This window comes from Suricata suricatta, chromosome 10, assembly GCF_006229205.1.
Source record: "Suricata suricatta isolate VVHF042 chromosome 10, meerkat_22Aug2017_6uvM2_HiC, whole genome shotgun sequence".
Lineage (NCBI taxonomy): Eukaryota > Metazoa > Chordata > Mammalia > Carnivora > Herpestidae > Suricata > Suricata suricatta.
In genome coordinates this window covers 72,315,204-72,337,065 of record NC_043709.1, presented here as the reverse complement: position 1 = coordinate 72,337,065, position 21,862 = coordinate 72,315,204, and the positions used below count along the sequence as shown (strand labels likewise).

At 38.7% G+C, this 21,862-nt stretch overlaps 1 protein-coding gene across 1 annotated transcript in view; it reads right to left on the bottom strand.

The window, feature by feature from the left end:
- The window catches only part of SLC2A13 (solute carrier family 2 member 13), a 345,368-nt gene that overhangs the window by 258,737 nt on the left and 64,769 nt on the right, over positions 1-21,862 (bottom strand). The window contains exon 4 of the mRNA XM_029955511.1: positions 19,970-20,178. Within this exon, the coding sequence (XP_029811371.1) occupies positions 19,970-20,178 (209 nt within the window). The remainder of the gene's footprint in view (positions 1-19,969; positions 20,179-21,862) is intronic.

Genomic DNA, 21,862 nt, shown 5'->3' with positions numbered 1-21,862 from the left:
CTAACATACCAAAACATCAAGTTAAGAAAAAAAATCCATCTAAGAATTCCATTAAAAGACTCCATTTAAATAATTTAAAAGTCAAGTGTTAGACTCATCCCAGTTTACAAAAGATATTCCTGAATCATCACCTTCCTATGTAAAATTAGTATTATAAAACTATACTAGATCCAGCCCATTTTTTTCCCTCAGAGATTATAATAATAAAAAATCTGATACAAATGACTGCTTTGGGAAGAATGACTTTCTAAGATAAATAAATTAAATTCTTGATAAAAACTCCAAAACTCCACCAAATAAACATCTTATAGGGAAACATCTGTATTGCTGCTGGTGTAAATTGACAAGTAATGAAGCATCTGGGAGAATCTTTCAAAGGGATACTTCTCACATTTTTTGTAAGTCTATTTAATACTTGTAATTTATTTTTATCTGGGTACTTAAGAATATTAGAACAAAAACTGTATTTGTCCCACACAAGAGACGAAACATTTTCTGATACAACTCATATATTAAGCATTAAAAAAAAAAAAGGTAATCCTAGCATTGAATGGTTAAACTCAAACTGTCTCATTCATAACTTCAGAATCTCATCTCTTTGCTAAAATTTATTTTGAGTGAATTGAATAAAGTAAAAATATCTCATAGGCACAGATAAAAAAACATAATGATGCCTACGGTTCATGTAAAATCAAAGACAAATCAGCATGATGGCTATTTTATAAATAGTGCACAAATTAGTATTTCCGACTTACTAGTAAAATGTTAGGTTCTTCACTACCAGGAACAAACCTTCATCCTACCCAATACTTTTGTATGTCTGACACGAGGGAATTAAATTGTCTTAAAAGCTGAGAAATACATTTTCAGTAAAACAATTAGGCTAAATAAAATATGGCATCTTACTACTTTCTCTTAGACTCGAGTGTGTTACCACTCCAGTAGATACACATACTTTTTAAAAATTACTGACACCTACGAAACCATACATAAAATTCACCATCTCAAAGTCCACGCTTCAAGGTTTTAGTATATTCACAAGGTTGTACAAAATCACCACTAATGACAGAACATTTTCATAACCCAAAACAGAAACCCCATACCCACGAGCTATCACTCCCCATTCAAGCCGCAGCCAACCAAACATCTACTGTCTGTCCCTGCTGATGAACCTGTTCTGTACAACTTGAATGGTACCATACATCTGGAGGTGCCTGGTTTCTTCTGGCCTAGAATAATCTTTTCATGGTTCATACATGTTATACCACATGTCAGTATTTTGTTCCTTTTTATAATTGAAAAACAGTCTGTTGTATCAATAGGGTATATTTAATTTATGCATTCATCACCAGATACATGTTCGGGTTATTTTCATTTTTTTGATACTATGAATAATGCTATGAACATTTGTATACAAGTTATGTGAGCATAGGCTTTTAATTCCCTTGAGCATGTAGTACACGGATCTCCGGTATGCCTATAATAACTCGAGATTGCACTTTCTGGGGAACTGCCAAATTGGTTTCCGTAGCAAGTGAACCATTTTACATGGACTCCAGCAACGTATGAGGGTTCCAGTTTCTCCACATCCTCACCAACACTATCTACATTTTGTTTTTGTTTTTAATCCTAGACAACCTTGGTGGTGTGAATGGTTATCTCATTGTAATTCTGATTTCCCTAATGATTACTGATACGGAGCATCTTTCCATGTGTTTACTGGCCATCTCTAGGTCTTATTTGAAAAAGTGTCTATTCATTTGTGTATTTATTTATTTGTTTTAAAGTTTATTTTGAGAGAGAAAGCAAGAAGGGGAGGATCAGAGAGAGAGAGAATCACAAGCAGGCTCCATGCTGTCAGTGCAGAACCTGGCACAGGGCTTGAACCCACAAACTGCAAGATCATGATGTAACCTGAAATCAAGAGCTAGACACTCAACCAACTGAGCCACCCAGGCACCCAGAAAAATATCTATGAAAATCCACTGCCCATTTTTTTGTTTCTTATTTTCTAGCTGTAAGCATCCTGTGTGCATTCTAGGGATCAAACCTTTACAAGATCTATAATTTGCAAATATTTTCTCTTATTCTGTAAGTTACCATTATATTTTTGGATAGTGTCCTTTGACACATATAAATTTTAAATTTTTATAAGCCCCAGTTTATCTTTTCCTTATGCTGCCTGTGCACAAAGAAATCACTGCCAAATCCAATGTCTATAGTAAGATTTTCCTCTATCTATTCTTCTAAAAGTTTTATAATTTTAGCTCTTAAAGGTCTTGAATTCTTTTTTTAAGCTAATTATTGTATATGGTATAAAGCAAGGGTCAAATTTCATTCTTTAGTATGTAGATTATCCAGTTGTCCCAATACCATTTCTTTAAAAAACTATTCTTTCCCCCCTGAATGATCCTGACACCCTTGTCAAAAATCGACCACAGGACCGCCTGGATGGCTCAGTCGGTTAAGCATCTGACTTCGGCTCAGGTCATGATCTCATGGTTCATGTGTTCGAGCCCTGCGTTGGGCTCTGTGTTGAACGTTTGCTCAAAGCCTGGAGCCTGCTTCAGAATCTGCATCTCCTCTCTCCTCACCTTGCACTCTGTCTCACTCTGTCTCTCAAAAACAAATAAATGTAAAAAAAATTTTTAATAAAAAAAAAAAATCAACTGACCATAGATTTGTGGGTTTATTTCAAGACTCTCATTTCTATTCCACTGATATACAGGTCTAGCCTAATGCCAATACCACAAGGTTTTTAATTACTGTAGCTTTGTGACAACATTTCACACGAGCAAGTGTTATGTCCTCCAGCTTTGTTCTTTTTCAAGACTGGCTACTCTGGGTCCCTTACATTTAACCATGACATTTAGGGTCAGCTTGTTAATTTCTAAGAAAAAGGCACATATCATTTTCATGAGGACTGCACTGAATTTGTAGACCAGCCGAGAAGTACTGTCAGCCTATTGATGACATCTTAATGATTAGGCTTTCCAATCCATAAACACAGAAGTGTCTTTTTTTCCTTTTATTTGGGTACACTTTCATTTCTTTCAACAACGCCCTGCAGTTTCCAATGTACCTGTCTCGTACTTCTCTATCAGTAATATCTGACACTTAAAAGGGGGCGAATACTTAACCTTTCATTTAAAATGTCAATAAAACCAAACTTAAGGAATAATCTATACACCACCTTTTATCAAAAGTTAAAACACAAATATTGAGTTATAAGATTTTTAGAGTTGGAAAAGTTCAGTTTAGCAGTTCAATAAATATATACTGAGAAGCGAGCACTAGGAAGGATGTATAGAACATGGTGCGCATCCCAGCAGATTTACACAGAATGTATACACATGGGTAGGTATCAGTGTGTGTATGTGCACATGCATGGACGTTATAGATGACAACAGGAATGGACAGATTAAAAAAAAAAAAGATCCCAACACTGTCCCATCAACATGAAATTCTCCAACTATAAATTAGAAAAGAGTAACTGAAGCCCCAAATGGCTATGTCATATAAATAAGGTAACTTGGCTAATTAGTGCATGAATTAGAACAACAATTTGCATTAAGATTTAACAGAAAGAGGGATGCCTGGTTGGCTGAGTCAGTTGAGCATCAGACTTCAGCTCAGGTCATGATCTCACATTCGTGGGTTCGAGCCCCATGTCGGGAGGGCTCTATGCTGACAGCTCAGAGCCTGGAACCTCCTTCAGATTCTGTGTCTCCTTCTCTCTCTGACCCTCCTCTGTTCACACTATCACTCGCGCGCACGTGCTCTCTCTCTCTCTCTCTCTCAAAAAGAAATAAAATACTTAAAAAAATAAAAATAAATAAAAGAGAACACTTCAACCCATTGGGAAGGTTACCCTCTGTCTTGGCTCCTTACTTGCTGTTTATCACAGATTTTTTCAGTTAGTAGATATTAATATAGAATTTTCTAAGTGTAGTGGTAAGCTGCTAGAGAAATAAGAAAGGCAAGGCAGAAATCAGAACACCTGTCTTCATGCAGCTTATAGTCTTTGCCTTTCTTTTTCATCAATGAGAGGTTAATTTTGACATTGAAAATAGCACCTTTCTGCTCTTATCAGAGGAAGTCATGAACATCAAGATCTACTCAATGATGAGATCTCTGGCCAGTGTTTCTGGGAAGCTTATTATTTTCCTTGGCAGGCAGAGCTGCTCAGTACCAATTTGCCCTTTGAATAAAACTAAAGGCAACCATAGTTCTCGGTTCCATATAACTTAGGATTCTACTTCTTATTCTCCTACTACTTGCACATATTTTTACCTGCCAGCACTTGTTTGGAGAATTAGCACTCCCCAGTTCTCAGTCCATGTTGTTTGGAACAGGTATGACTAATCAGCCACAAAAACCCTGGTCACACGGATTGGTTCAGGGGTGGGCACATAAAGCACAGGCCAATAAGAACCTTCTCTGAAATTTCTGTGGGAGATACAGGAGAGGAGTGCTATTCTGGCATTAGTGTCCCTAAGTAGTAAAATTTAAGGCAAAACAAGACGTCTAGTGGACACCTTTCTTAACACATTGGGAGAGCCAAGCTGACACGAAAGCCTACGTATTCATATACAGACCAGAAGGAAGCTTATGGAACTCACATAAGGCTGCCCTGCCTGTCCTTTTCAACTTCAAGCTACTTTGAGTTGTGTTTCCAAAATATAATCCCAAATCGTCCCAGTTAATGTAGCCTCCTAAAATTAAATGCCTCACTCAAATAATGGATGAGCTCTAGGAACTTTACCTAGGCTTTGGGTATTCACCTTATAAGGTGAATAATGATTTAAATAATAATAGACCATTTCCTTGATCTGCATTCCCTTCTATTCTCCCCTCCTTCACTCCACACCAGCAGCACTAGCTTCCTTGAACATACCAAGTACAGTCTGAGCCCAGGGATCACCTCCCTGCGGGTGCCCCTCCTGGACCATTTACGGGACACATGTGCACGACCTGCTCCCTCACTTCCTCAGGTGTAGTCAGTGGGCACGTCATCAAAGAGGCTGCTCCTTGCCTTCCTCACCCCCAGGCACCTGACACAGCCTCTCTCCATCACTTTACCTTCCCTGTCACACTTACCACTCATCGGTATGTTATATATTCCTTCACCGTCTGTGTTCTCTCCCCAAATGTAGGTCCATGAAGGCAGAGTCTGTGCTGTGGGAATTGCTGTAAGTTTAGCAGTGAGAACAGAGTCTGGCATTTAGTAAGTGCCTAACTTTTGTTAAATGAATTAATTAATGAACGGAATAAAAGTCCTGCTGTCAATGGATATACAAGTTTGTCACTTACCATAGACTGTGTGGTTGTTTTACCAATTTTCCAAACTTTAAAATACACAGGAAATAAACGAAGTTTAAAAGAGTCATATATTCTTTGCAGAAGTTACTAAGAATTTTGACAGCATGTATCTTTTGGTAAACTATATTTTGTGAGATTATTATTAAATCTATTTGTGACACTGTACCTCCTTTTGGAAAATGATTATAAATGTCCTAAACTCACTTCTTTCAAGTTTTCAAGGGACAAAGTTTTGAATAATGAAATGTAGTACATAAACCCTTCTTGGTTTCTTAAAAGCCTTTGGATTTATTGACTAAATACTCTTCACTGCTTAAAGAAATCATTAAAAGAAATAAAAATATATCACAATAGCCTATCATCGTTGATTCGAGGGCTATGTAAATGTAACTAACAGCTAACATTACTGAACCCTTTTTATGACATAATAAAAAATTTAAGAATACAGGTTCCCTTGTATCACTGCTCTCTGCTGCCTGCACTTATCTCTGTGAGTCATCTCTGTCACCATCCATCCTAGACTAGTCCCTCCCATTCCTCCCCAGAACGATTTCCATTTTTATCAGCAGCAGTTGACAGTGCCTGGTTTAATTATTGGTGGCTGTCTCTCTGACCTAGAAAGAAACTCCACCAGAACAGGGATCTTGCCCATTTTGTTCAGTGCATGAGGCTGTAGAGACTGGTGGTTAAGAGACTCTTACTTTGGCCAAATCCTGGCTCTGCCACTTACCAGCTGTGTATCTTTGGCAGCTTACTTAATCCCCAAGTCTGTCTTCATTTATGAAATGGGGACCCTAATAGTATGGAACTCTGTTGCTGTGAGGATTGTATTGGTGACACACACTAACAGAATACTTGGCACAGAAAGTGCCTGACAACTGTTAGTGGGGACCCTGGTAAAGCCCTGTCCTCCAGCACCAGGCACAGGGACTGACAGGTGGATACCCAGCCAAGCAATGCCTGTGGATGAATGAATGATCACAGTCTTATAAACTCCAGTCTGAGTAGTAACTGCCTCTCCCCCATTATGGCTGATAGTCAAGTCAATAAAGTCTGATCAACTTTTATTTGAGAAGAATAAAACTTCTCTGACTTGAGTCAGAAAAAGGTGAATGAACATTTCTCTTTGGGAACTCATTTTAACAGAGCAGGAACTATAAGCAAATGAACTGACTCTAGCCATAAAAGGGAGCATCATTTTGATCAATTCCAACTATTAAAATGATGTGATATGGTACAGTTCAAGAAAAAGTGCCAAAGAAATGAAGTAGCATATGTTCCTATATAAACAAATAAAGTATATGTGCATGAAACTCTAATAAAATACATTTTAATGAAAATCTTAAAGCATGGAAATAAAATATTAATATTTTCTTATGCAAAAGTGTTTAAATGCATTGGAATACAGGATAATGAACAATTAAAGACAGAATAATGAACGATTAAGAATATGCATCTGAATCAAGGCAGGCCTGAGTTCTGACTTTTGCCACACAGTAGGCAGGGAGACCTCTGTTTTCTGGGGCTCATTCTTCTCCTCTCTCAAACCACTTCATAGGGTTGTGGGATTCAAAGATACAATAATACCAAGGGAAGTGCTATGCACAAAGTAAATGTAAATGCCCCTAAAAATGACCATTCTCTCTTATTAATTTCAAACAAACTGCTGATAAATTAAAATATTTAAAATCATAACTGTTTCTCAAACCTCCATCGTTCTCCCTTTGCTATCAGAAATGTCACTTGCACAGGTAAGCAGACTTGTATTCTAAAACATGCTTTTCAGAAAAAAACACTACTCTAAAAAGTTGGATAAATGTTCAGCAAGACTATTAAGCATGAGATGGAAAAACCTACAGGGGCGTCTGGGTGGCTCGGGTGGCTGAGCATCTGACTTGAGCGCAGGTCATGATCTCATGGTTCTCAAGAGTTTTGGGCCCTGTGCTGACAATTTGGAGCCCACTTCAGATCCTCTGTCTCCCTTGCTCTCTGGCCCTCCCCTACTCGTGCTCTTGCTTTCCCTCTCAAAAACTAATGAACAAATGAGAGAGAAAGAAAGAAAGAAAGAGAGAGAGAGCGAGCGAGAGAGAGATAGAGAGAGAAAAGAGAAAAGAAAAACCTGTAGAATTATTACATGAATGAGGCACAGTGTATTTCAGTAATTCTTATGAAAAGAAGGGCTTGATAAGCTGTTGGTTTCAAAAAGCAACATTAAAACACTTAATACAGAATAGTTTTAATAAATGAGTTTCCAGTTACTTCCTGAAGTAGATATACCTAAATACACACCAGCTTATGAAAACAACACAAACAAAACAAACAACAAATTTAACATCCATGGCTGGAACTACTGTCTGGACAAGACCGCCATTTGTTTTAAGAGTACCAAAGGCACTGCATCCATGGCCGGTGAAGTATGTTTGGATTTCATTAGGCTCACCTTTCATAACAGAAGAATTTTACCACATTTGAGGTGTGCACACCAGCAAAACAGGCCCACTCTGAATGATGATCTAGTTATGATTATAAAATCCATAATTATAAACAAAAACCTAATCTACTCACGCTTACGTGGTATTTTCCAGATTTAGACATTAGCAAGCGTTTGCTTTAAAATTCTAAAGTAATAATAAATCACATAACATTTTATAACTTTTTTTAAAGTTTACTTAGAGAGAGACAGAGTGTGCGCACATGCACAAGTGGTGGAGGGGGAGAGAGACGGAGAGGACCCCAAGCAGGCTCCGCTCAGCATGGAGACCTACCCAGGGCTCAATCTCATGACTGCGAGATCCAGAGCCCAAATCAAAAGTTGGACACTTAGCCAACTGAACCATCCTGGCATCCTAGTCTTATAACTTTTATACTAGAAATTTCATTGTAGTCATAAATGCTTTACCTCAAAAGTTAAGTGTTTAAAGTGAACCCCAACATGTTGGAGACCAAGAGAAAAATTATAACTCCTGATACGCAAATAAATTCCAAATAGTCTTAGTAAAGTCCACAAAGATTCTAAACATATCCATCTACCCTTGGAAAGTAGGTAGATGGATATGTTTCCAAATCACTTTGCACTGAATAACATCTCCTCACCAATCACGTGGGGGGTCCCTGAGGCTTTCAGGATAACCAAGTCCCACTCAAGGAAGGATTCTCATGCTGTCAAGACTCCATTTCCTCCTCTACATCTCAGGGATGAAAGGTCAGACCTCACCAACCACCAACCACCTCTCCCACAGGAAAAGAAAGGCAGATGGAGAAACATTTAGTAAGTACTTTGTTGATGCAAAGCAGGGACTGTAACTGGTGGTGGGGACGCAAAGATAAGGAACGCTGAGTCATTAATGGGACAGGAGCGTGAAAATCAAATGCTGAGTGCCACAGAGATGCATTACCGAGGTGCTGGGAGCACAGAGAAGGAAGGCACCTGCCCTGGTACTCAGAGATAAGGGAGTCCTGACCAGGGTGGGGGGCGGGGCTTGTATGCCTGCTCTAGGAAACGCCAGGGCTGCTCCCTCTTCTTTGAGAGGCTCCTCGTTAATGAAACTTCCACCTACTGCAACAGCCTGAATAAAATCACCTCCCTACCTGTCAGTGCATTTTGTCTCCCATGGAGGGTATCATCTTGCTTTGACTGTAATCCAAGTAGAAGGGGCAACAATTTCTGTTCAAGTGTGAACAAACAGTGGGGTCAAACCCTTGAGATAGGGCAGCGATTCATAGCATCAGCTGAGACCCAGCCCTCACCAGTGAACCTTGCTTCTCCTGCCCCATCAGATCAAAGGTGACACTGGACATCCTGATGGACCCGTTAGGCAGTGGCTCAGCCTTTTAAAAGGCCACATGCTCTGAACAGTGGTCTCATAAAAGCTTATTGCTTCAGTTATCCAGAGGCTTCTCTACAGCACTGCCTTTGAGGTTCTTCTGTGACCCCACACCATGTGCACACTTATACACACACACCAGACACATCTGCATGATTTACCATCTGCACAGAAATCAACAGACACACCCACTAGTGAATACTAGGTTGAAAAAGCTTCAATACACAATTAAAAAAAAAAAAAAAAAAAACCCAGCATCCCAAAGTGGTCCTAAGAGTAAAAACTGACTCAATTGATAAAGGAAACACAATGATGAATTAAAGAAGGGATCAGCAAACTAGTCCATAGGCTACAGTTAGTGGCTTCCTATTTTTGCAAATAATAAAACCTAACAGGCATGAAAAAATGAGCTTTTGTGTTTTTCTGGCACAAAGCCACATTCATTCCTTTACGTGCTGCCTACCCCCACTTTCAAGCTACACCGGTGGAGCTGAGGAGATGCAACAGAGACAATGTGGCCACAAACCCAAGTATGTGCACTTACTATCTGGACCTTTACAGAAAAAGTATGCCAACTCTTGGAATCAAGCATCAAAATTAATACCTTTCTACTAAAAAGAGAAATAGGCTCAAACCTATTATATTGAAAGCAAAATTAGAATACCCTTATTACTACCTTCTCATTAGTTCTTTCAGATGAAACACCATTTTACACTTTGTAGACTTTGTACTCTTGTGCAACACAATAAAATAGCATCTACTGGACTAAACAGGAAGAAACATTTAAACATTTTTATTTCAGTCTTTTTCAAAAAATGGCATAAAGTAAACTGAACACTGAACTGTGTTAAATTCAATGGAGAAGAGCATCAAAAGGACTTCTTAACACACAGAAAATCCCAAACATGCTACTAGTTCTGAAATGTAATACATTCTTTTTGTGAGACGATTTTTACATGATCTTTGCAGAGTTCAGTTTGGACTCAATAGCCAAGTTCAGGAACTACTGACTCTACCATACCTCCTCAGCATCAGCCCAGGACCCTACCACCAATCCACCCTGCCACCCTGAGAGTCAGGAGGCATGCCGTCAATTGGGGTGCTTCTTCTTTCTTGGAATGATGATGGAGTTTGGGCTCTACCAAAATGAACTGGAAAGATCAATTTATACCAGATTCTAAAGGAACTGATAACAAGTTAAGGAACTTGTTTCTGAGAAGGAGAGGGACTGATCCTGCCTGTGTGTTGGGATGGTAACTCTGGAGGCCACACAGGGAACATATCTTCCCAGAGAGGGAAGATACCAGAATGAAGGACAACATGGAAGACACTGTTCCCCAGGCACAGGGGGTAACACCAGTGACCTAACCCAGGCCAATGACAGCAAGACTAGGAAAGAGCAAACAGATAAAAATACACTCTCAAGGTGGAAGCAACTGAACTCAATTAGTCAACTGACTTTGAAGGTTTATTGTCTTGTTTCTATTTTGTAGTTATTTTATATTCTTTCCTTTTACAAACAGAGGGCATACTCAAGGATATCTGATAGGTTCTCAGCTCCCTGTGAACAAGGACCACGACCCTAGGTCTTTTTCAGTATCTACGTCCACACTGGAGGGCATGGAGGTGGCATGAGATGCACTTGGCCAGGTGGAAGAAGAGACGTGAGAGGCAAGAGAGTGGGGCTCAGATCTTGCCTCTTTCATTCACTAGCTATTCAACCTTGCCAGCTCTCCTTTGCCCAGCACAATAGAGATCATAATGTATAACTTTTAGGGTTGTTCTTACAGTCAAAGAGACACAGACAGAGAGAATACATGTATGTGCACAAAAACAGGCATTCAGTCAAGAGTAATTGTTGCTAGGGGGGCCTGAGTGGTTCAGGCGGTTAAGGTTCCAACTTTAGCTCAGGTCATGACCTTGCAGTCTGTGAGCTCAAGCCCCACACTGGGCTCCGTGCTGATAGCTCAGAACTTGGAGCCTGCTTCAGATTCTGTCTCCTTCTTCCTCTGGCCCTCTCCATGCTCTCTTTCTCTTAAAAGTAAATAAACATTAAAAAAAAGTATTACTAGCATTTTTTACACTAGTATTATTCAAATACAAATGAATGTTAAGACAACCCTACAAAAAGACTTTGCTTTGGTTTCAACACTATCTGCCCACCCACCCCTTAGGAAAGAGCAGTTACTGGATTTCATTCTTTTAAAAAAATTATTTTGAAGCTTTATTTTATTCTAAAGGATGTGCAATGCAAGTCATTTTCAAGGAAATATCTTAAAGAGTTCAGGGAGGGAAAACTGTACTGAAAATGTGAGATACTTACACAGCAGTTTCATGTTGTTCTAGCTTCACAAACCTAGTTATTTCCCCCTCAATCTATTCTGCCCAGTATATATCTCCTTACTGAAGGTTATTACATTTCAAGCAACACAGATGCCGAGAAGTTAACTGAAATGTACATCTTCATCTTTGGTCGTGTTAGTAGGCACAGTTACAAACAGTGCTCAATGGGTAGATCAGAGGATTTAGTATACCTATTGTAGAGTGGAAAAGGAAGGAGAAAAATAATGTTATTTGACAACTCTATCTCCCAAGTATACTGAAAACAAACTGAGGGCTGAAGGGAGAGGGGGACTGGGGAAGGGGGATGATGATCATGGAGGAGGGCACTTGTGGGGAAGAGCACTGGGTGTTATATGGAAACCAACTTGACAATAAACTATATGAAAAAAAAACCTAGGTAACATGTATGGAGGCAGAACTGTTCAGGGTGACAATGAGTGAAATAAACAAAATAAATTAAAAAATAATAAAATAAAATATTTGAAAACAAAATAAGAGTAATTCCTTTGATTTTTGAGAAAACATTCTAGAAAATCTCTCCTGACATCTGTAAACAGGCAAGTTTCTTCAACTAGCACATGCCATCGGCTATTCATATCCTGACTCTAGGGCTCCTCAGTGGGATGTCCCATCACCACCAAAACGTCCCAATGCTTATTGGAGAGCAGCTCATATGCCCTCCACTTAGAGATGGGAAAACAGGGTTTTCTTCAGGATCTTCCTTTAACCTTCTCCAAAGACAAGGTAACCTTTAAAGGGCACAGCAATTTGTCTTATCTCAAGGAAAATAAAAATCTCCAGACTGTGGTTTTATTTGCAAAGCAGACTACCACCTGTGATGAACGGGGGGTTTACTGTTTAGTTGGAAATGAACTGCCCTGAAGCAGGAACTAAGGACCTACATTCTTTTTGAAACGTCTACCTAGTTGGGTATTTCCCTCCTGTCTCACTGCATTAAACTCAGAGCATTAAAAAACAGGATGAGGGGCACCTGGATGGCTCAGTCGGGTAAGCCTCCAACTCTTGGTTTTGGCTCAGGTCAGGATCTCGTGGTTCGTGAACTGGAGCTTCATGTCAGGCTCCCTGACAGGGTAGAGCCTGCTTGGGATTGTCTCTCTGTCCCTCCCCTGCTCTCTGTCCCTCCTCTCTCGCTCTCTCAAAAATAATAAACTTTTTTTAAATAATGTGTAAGAAAACAAGATGAACTTCACAGGGTGTTGGTGGTTAAAACTCTGACGCAGTCAAAACTCCTTCAGCATGGATTTGTTTTAATGAAATATGGATTGAAGTACATCTTAGCAGAAAGATGAGCTCCCGATATTATATATCAACTTAGAAGACAATCTGGATTTTCAATATAACTCAAGGAAAATGGCTTGAAAGCCTACATGTAATCTGAAAAATGTTTCCTTCTCCCATGAGTAGGCTCTGTGCTATTCTTTATCCCATGTAAATGACGAGTCAGTGACATTTTAATGTAATATCTAAGAACTATTCCAATTCTACTTAAGATCTTAAAAGTCCTCTGGGGTTTAGAAAATCGAAGGCAACCTTCAGTAAAAGCCATGTTGAATTAAATAGAGTTCCTTTTAAATAAGTCATCATACTTAAAATAATAAGTTATAGTAAAAACTGAATAGAATTGCATATTGTTTTAGTGGTCCAGCTTTCAGCTTGTTAACACAAGGACAGAGATGTAAAGCAGCTTTTTACTTGACCTTTTGTGTTAATCTGTTTGCCAGAAGAGATATGTAAACTAGCCTCACATTTGGACAATTTTAGCAGTTTTACAACAACCTTGAGAATATTTGATACAGAAATGTCTTCTTTGCCTACATTCATAAAATTAGGGGCCATCTTGCCGGGAAGCAATTTGTCAGTATCTATTCAAGTTCATCCAGTAAATAACAAGCCTACATTACTTTGGGTCAGACCACACTGCACTACCATAAGAAGAAAATATAAGCAAGAACTACCAGAAATACTGGAGAAAATGACTCCTTTCCCCTAAGTGCAGCAGATGTCAACTGCAATGAGCATTCTACAGCAATGTCATGCTGGAATTAGATTTCTAAAGAAACTTTTGGAAGGATTTCTACCAAAATATGATAAATATCTACCCTCTCTGACCTCTCTGCAGAACATGCTTTGCTGAAATAGCCACAGGCAATATCAGTTCACAAGAAAAGAAAATGACTTATGAGAAGATAAGATTTGATGACCCAATTGCAAAAATCACTGTAGGAAGAAAAAAAAAAAAGAGTGCATGCAGCTGTCCCTTCCTGTATATGATAGATGTGACCCCCAGAGAGCTGGACGTAAATCAAAACACATTTCACTCTGAGCTCACGGAGGGTCTTGAATAAATCCCCCTCCCTACACAGTTCTTCTCTTCATGCTGGAGATGCAATTGCCTGACAGGCAAAACACAGAACAGCACCTGCCCAGTAACTGAGGTGATCAGTTGATAAAATGTAACAATGCAAATCTTGTTGGCGGGTTTTTGTTTTGTTTTGTTTTTGGCAAGATGACACACTGCACAGGTAACCTGAACACCCTATTAACAGCAACCACTGGGCCTGAATCTAATATGTCTGAAGCATCTGGCAATGTCTCTGGGCTGATACTTCTCACATATACAGATTAAGATTTTCATGACCAAATGGTCAAGACCAACATTCTCACTGATATTCTTCTGTTCAATGAATCTGTTTTGGAAGCATCTATGATCTCAGTGATCTAGGTAATATTAACTGTAAAAAAGATTTATGTATAATTCTTAAAAGACAGGATGCACAAAATACTTTTTCCTTTAAAAAAGAAAAGGCCATACACATTTTTAAGTTCCCTGGACTAGTCCCATGCTATAAACAATTCGGAGGAGGCTGCTCTCCGCTGCCCCAAGATGTGCACTCATTTCTCCCTTGCTTTGCTCCTTTTCCTCCATCCGCTGTCACCCTGACCCTTCCCTGACAACTCCATTTTCCCAAAACACTGCTTCCTTTTTCCTTTTTGTATTGGTTCTACATCAATATTTGCACGGTTCTCTAAGGAGAGAAAGCTTTCCTTGTCTACATTTTCCTTCCACAGGTCCTGTCGTAGCACCCCAGGGCAGAGAGGAGCAGGGAGTGGCAGCAAGGTGCAGCCTTGCCTATGGGGCTGCTTCTGCTAGGGCACATGGGCAGCAGCCGCTTTCCTCTCACCTCATCCCAGGAACCTACTTCTGGTTCTCTACTGCAGAATAAGAAATTGAAGACATCAAGAAAAAAATATTTTTTTTTAACCATGTGTGGTGATGCTATTAAGGAGAATTACTGCAGTGATCATACACATACTGAATCATTAAGTCATACACCTGAAACTCATAGGTCAAGTAGGATTATATGAGTTATATGTCAACTATGTATCAATTTTTAAAAAATGAAGAAGTCACTAGAGAGTGCTATCAAACAAGGTGGTATCATGCAAATGACTACACAACATTCATTTCTAGATTCTTTCCTAAGATTGCCTTCAGAATTGTCCTCTTTCGTTGACTAATTTTACTTTGTTATAAGACAATTACTGTTCTAAACTAAAACTCCTGACAAAGACTCTCTACTCTTCTATATAGTCAGTAAGAGAAGCCACTTCCTTCTAATAATATAGGCAGCTCCAACTTTTCCTACCCCGCCTAGTGGATTTGCCTAAGAGAGGGGCTCCAAATGCTTTAAGGTCATGTCTGTCAAAGTGTCGGATGCCTATTCCACGAAATGTACACGACAGAGTGACGGGACACATACAGCCAACACACTCTCTATAGACATTTTGAAAAACCACTTTTAAAGTTAAGTAGTCAGTTATGTTATAAAACAGAGCACAAACTTTCTTTTGTTAATTTCTAGGATAAAGCATAAAAATTCAAGTAAATGTCAGGCTATTCTAAAAGTAGTAATTTTGTCCCTACTAATTCAAAGCTTAGGCATACATAAATATACGCATAAATAAAGATGAATAGTTTTACTGCAATGTTTTAAAAATCAGGTACACATACACTTCATAACTACTATCAAAACTTCCAAGAAAATTAACCTGCTCCACTTAATGATACACATAATTTTGCACGTGCTGTTCCCTGTGCCTGGAACATTCTTCCCTTCAGTACTCTACACTAGTGATTCTTTCTCAGGCTTTATAGTCACCTCTTCAGAGAAGCCTTTCCTAACCTTCCCCCTTCAGTCCCTCTATAAATGTTATTATCCTGTTTGTTTCCTTCAAAGCCATTACCACAATCTATAGTTATCCAGTAACTATTTACTCTTTATCATTTGTGTGATTCTTCCCAGCAGAATGGACTAGAACCTCGTCTTACTTTCTGTCACATCCCAACTCTACTGTCACTCAATAAATATTTTTCAATGAAAGGCCACTGCATGGTATTTAAAAATTAAGAAACAGGCATATCTCAGAGATTTTTAAAACTCTAAACACTCAGACTGTGGAGCCACCACAATCTGGCTCTCTTTTCTCATAGACCAAAAACAAAGTGAGGTTTGCAACTCCCAGAAAATCTTGTTAGGATACCAAGGGAATGTGGAGCTAGGACAAGTCATTCACCTCCCTGTCTCCCACACAAGGAGCTTTCCAAACCAAGCTGTTACTGCCAGGCTCATATTAGGAGTTCTGAGGGACAGACCCATAAACAGTGTTGAACATACATGAAAAACAATAATTTGCTTCTTTTCCCATCAACTGTCCCTTTTTTTTTCTTTTGCCCACTAGAGTGGAGAAATCACATGCTAAGGAGGTGACCTTTGTGCCTGGTGTAGAAGAGAGGAGATACCATGACAATCCCTTCAGGTTCTTCATGGCCTGTGAGCCTCGCCCCTGCGGCTGACACAGCCAGAGCCACCATATTCACCACAGAAAGTCCCAAAGTGGGTCTGAAACCAGAAGTAAATCCCATGTGCACAGATACCTCACAGGTCCAAAAAATAAATTAACTAATACATACTTAGGCAGCTATGCCTATTTTCCTCAAAGAAGTCAAATTTAAACTCCAGTGACCAAGAAAAAAAAAATAGAAGGGTCACATAAGCCAGTATTCTAACAGTAGGAAGTCACAAATCCAACTGGAAACTCCCAGAGAAGGACATGAGGTCTGAACTGCAATCAGTAAGCTCATTCAGGAAGCTCACAGGCAGGAAGCATGTAACTAAGCCACTATGTCTGACAATAAAACCCTTCTCCTCAGAAAACAACAGGCATCACACACAACTTCTTTCTAACCTCCAGAAACATCAGAGTATTCTGCCATGGCTAGACCAAAGTTCTTCCCTCCAGCAGCTAGACTCCACTGCCTGGAGTTCCCAAGCTTCAAGTCGGGGCTCAAAAATTACCTTGTCAGGATACACTCACAGATGAACCCAGGCCACTCTCTAACTCTGCAGTGCAATGGCTGACTTGTCTTCTCTGGACCAGGACATTTTTATTACTTTGAAGTTAGCTGTTTCTTCATGAAAATTTGTCCACCTAGCCTACCATTTGCAAATGAAAGGCAATGGAGGGCCAGGACCTTTTCGGTTTGTTAACACAAAACCTAGCACTGGTCTCTATTTTCCAACTGTACTGACAGAGTCTTGCTCCTGGATGATGCTGAAATAAAAGTCACACTTGTGCAGAACAGGTTTTACTCTGGTCAAATTTCTCAATCGCGAAAATGAGGCCCAAAAATTACTAGTGCTATTTAAGACTGGCAAATCTCCCCTTGAATTCATGCCATAAAGCTCTTAATTCTGTAGTTTAAAAAAGAACATGAGATTAATTTTAAAACTAGGATAACAGTACTCAAATAGTACTATAAATCTAGAAATGGATAAATTATTAATCCTATTTATTACAAAATTTAAAATATTTACCCAAGCATGGGATAAATGTTATTAGGATTCAGTAGATAACAGTATTAAAAAAAAAAAAACCCATGCCAAGTGTGTATATAAAGCAATATAGGGAGTTAGGTAAACAGCTTAATATTTTATCTTTACCCAAGAAAAAGTAACCTATTTAGATCTCAAAGACTTCTTGGAAGAACTAAAGCACATGCAGACAACCGCAATATCTTTAAGTTCTCTCAAGTTTCTTAAACAAAGAAAACACTTGGTTACACACTTCAAAAAAAATCTTAATGTTTGTTTGTGAGAGAAAGAGCAAGTGGGGGCGGGAAAGGGGCAGAGAGGAAGAGAGAGAGAGAGGGAGACACAGAATCCGAAACAAGCTCCAGGCTTTGAGCTGTCAGCACAGAGCCTGATGTGGGGCTCAAACTCGAAACAGCGAGATCATGACCTGAGCTGAAGTCAGATGCTCAACCAACTGAGCCACCCAGGCACCCCGGTTATGTATTTCAAATAGTCATGAAACTCAAACAGTATGCAAATGCAAACAGTGTGCACTGTCAACAGCTGCATGGCCATAACCAGACAGAAAAATTTTTTAGTCAAAATAAAGCTACATGGTCAATGCTTTGTAGTAAAATCCGTGGTATCCCAACCCCTAAATAGGAAGGCTTTTTTAATTAAATTGTTGTCGTATTCTTCACGTGATAAAAACTTAAATTCTAAATAGTATTTGATATAACCTAATACCCGGAAAGGTCATTCCACGCACACATTAGAATGTGGGCATCAAGCATACTGATTACCACAAAAACAAGCTCCTATTCCATATAAGCCATGGCTGAGGGAAATTCAGGAGGAGCATACAGGAAGGTATTTGTCATTTAAATGGACATCTGAAATAGTATTTTAAAAATTAACGCAATGTTCAACTCAGTAAAAGTGAATGCTTTGTTAAAGCCACGTTCTCTTTAATACTTGCACTAGTATCTGACAGTGCCAGCCGGACACATGGTATGTGCTCCGAAACTTGTTTGTTAAAAATGACCTTCACTTAGGATCAGCTCACAGGTCGCGGGGGCTTTGACCTGAGCCGTCGATAGCATCATATTGCTGTATTACGTATATATAAAAGTGAGTCAAGTGCGGCTAACACAGTGATGCGCTTCTGCACAGTGTTTATTCTATTGTTCCAGGAAAGCACAACGTTCAGCTTTACCATAAATAACAGTAGGAGAAGGTGAGTGGAAAGACCTTCCAAGGTTTGTGTGACCTTTATCAATACAGTAGTGTGGATGTCTGCATTTTCTCAGGTATGAAAAACAACTTGGGTAACACAAGTCAGCATCTCCACTTGGGTAACCAATTAATGTAGGGGCAAAAGGAAGGTCAAGAGAAAATGAGACAATTTTGGGAAATGTGAATCTACCAGGGTAATGGTTATTTTTGAGAAATTGCTTATAAAATGTCTACCTTTTCCCATCATGTACCTCCTGCCAATCACCTACCCAAATCAGACTGTCAAAATTAGAGACCCTGCCTGAGAATTTTTTTTTAATTTTTTAATGTTTTTATTATTTTTGAGAGAAAGAGACAGAGACCACGAGTCGGGGAGGGGCAAAGAGAGGAGGAGACAGAATCTGAGCAGGCTCCAGGCTCTGAGCCATCAGCATAGAGCCCGAAGCGGGCCGTGGCTAGAACTCATGAACCAGGAGATCATGACCTAAGCTGAGGTCAGATGCTTTACTGACTGAACCACCCAGGCGCCCCTCCTGCCTGAGAATTTTGTAAAACCCTACATGATTTCTCCAATGAAAAGAAATTTATCAACATAAATTGACCAGAAACTTTTTTCCCCTGTTTTCCAACATGGCGAAAGTTTGATTAATTAATTAAACATTTTAATGAAAAGAGGGAACCCAACATGATTCCACAACTAGGATTTGAAGCTACTCTTATTCTTTATGAAAACTAATATGGAGTCTGGGTAGCTCAGTCAATTAAGTGACTAACTTCTGATTTCAGCTCAAGTCATGATCCCAGGCTGTGGAACGGAGACCCATGTTGGGGTCTGCACTGACAGCATGGTGCCTGCTAGGGGTTCTCTCTCTCTCTCAAAACAAATAAACTTAGAAAAATTGATACGGAAATTTATGTAACAAATATAAACAAGGTATTTAGTTTTACTAAAGTGATTTTGACAATAGTTCACACTATGGCTTTTTAGTCCATATGAGGTCAACATGTATATATATATATATCTTTATATGTACATTTATAAATAAAATATACATATAGCTCAAAAACTACCCCCTACACACACAATGATCACAACCATGTCAAGCATATTCAATTTTGAAAGAATATAAGAGACTATACAAAAATAAAAACAGTAAGTATTTGAGGACAGTGGTAGTATGGGGATATTTTTCTTTATTTTATAAACCATTATATACATTTAAAATTAAATTAAAATATATTTATTTTGATTTGGTCATAGACATAAAACCACTATAACATTTAGAGATATCAAGTAACAGCAAAAGAATATAGTCTAGATAAAACCACTATGCAGTTTTTAAGATTTGTGGAAGTACAAAATCTACATACCTGAGCCAACCTCTTTTTCCTCTTCTTCAATGTTGTTTTTGATGCTATCATATTCCTCATCAATGGTCTGGTTACCACGCATCTGAGATAAAATTCTCCGGGCCTTCTGAGTCTGTCCTTTCTGAATCAGCCATCGAGGGCTTTCAGGTAAAAAGAGAAAGCCCAGAAACTGTATGGCTGCTGGAATTGCTGCAAGCCCCAGCATATACCTGCAGGAGGAAATCCACATGTTACTGCAAAGTTTGGACTTACTAGCATGGAGTATGAAAAAAAAGGTTTGTGTTCACCACACTGGGAACAGGATCTAATATTAAATTGGAATGATTTTCGTGTGTGTGTGTGTGTGTGTGTGTGTGTGTGTGTGTGTGTTTGAGAGACACACACCAGAAAAAAAAGGATATTTTTATGCTGTAGTGAGAAAGTGAAAAATGAGAAAAATCTGATTCTTCTCTCAAATTACAGTTAAAAAATGAACAAAGATACAATAATTATGTATATGCATTGTGAACCAAACGCATCATGCAAAGCACCATGATCACCATCGCTTTGTAATACATGATTGTGTATTGTACACTTGAAAATGGAGCTAAAACAAAATCCTGATAATCTATTTTAAGACACGTGTTTCATTTTAAAAAATCCCCCAAATTATTTGTTTATTTTTGCTCTGTCAAATATTAGTAATAATTTCATTTTGCCATCAAGCTCCATGTTCACCTTCATTAACTAAGGAGAAGCCATCATGGAGGGAAAAAGGTCAGAAGCAAAAAAACATTATTAAGACAACAGAAATATAGTAAATAAATGTATCAGTTTAAATCCATCAGGGAAATAACAAAAATAGTAATATGAGTACATCAATAACAAAGGTATCTCCAAAATTATTCTAAACACTAAACTAATCTCCTATCATCTCTTTTATATGAAGCCTCAATCTTTTTGAATGGAGGGGTTAGAGTAGATAAACTTCAAGGTTTCCTTCAAATGGAAACTTGTATGAATCAACAACAACTGTATGTTTTCTTTTGATCCAAATTCCCTGGGTATGTTTCAAGGCAGATTAATGATGGTAGAGCTCAGAGGGCCAACTGTGATTACATAATAACCATACCCATTGATAGTCATAAATCAATTAGAAGTCACTTGACTCAATACAGTTTCCAAAGCTATCCACCTTTTAAGCTGTGTTAAATCCAAGGTAGAGTAAGCAGCCTTGAAGCCTACAGTAATAAATCTTTGTGAAATAAGTACAAGATTTTTGAAACAAATTCATTTTAGTTCCACAAACAGCAGGGGAAAAAACACAATTGTCACGTGGGTGTTAAGAATACCTCTAAGATATTTGCAAATGACATACCTGATAAAAGATTAGTATCCAAAGTCTTTAAAGAACTTACCAAAGTCAACACCCCCAAAACAAATAAAGCAGTTAAGAAATGGGCAGAAGACATGAAGAGACATTCTTCCAAAGATGACAGACATCCAGATGGCTAACAGACACATGAAAAGATGCTGAACATCACTCATCAGGGAAATACAGATCAAAACTACAATGAGATACCACTTTACACCCGTCAGAATGACTAAAATTAAAAACACAGGAAACACCAGTTGTTGGCAAGGATGCGGAGAAAAGGGAACCCTTTTGCACCGTTGGTGGGAATGCAAACTGGTGCGGTCATTCTGGAATAGGACAGTGGTTCCTCAGAAAGTTAAAAGTAGAACTACTCTACAACCTAGCAATCACACTACTACGTATTTACCCAAAGGATACAAAAATATTGATTCAAAGGGACACACACAACCCAATTGTATTGAGTCCAAATGTCCATCAACTGATGAATGGATAAAGAAAATGTATATATATGTATGTATACACACACACACACACAC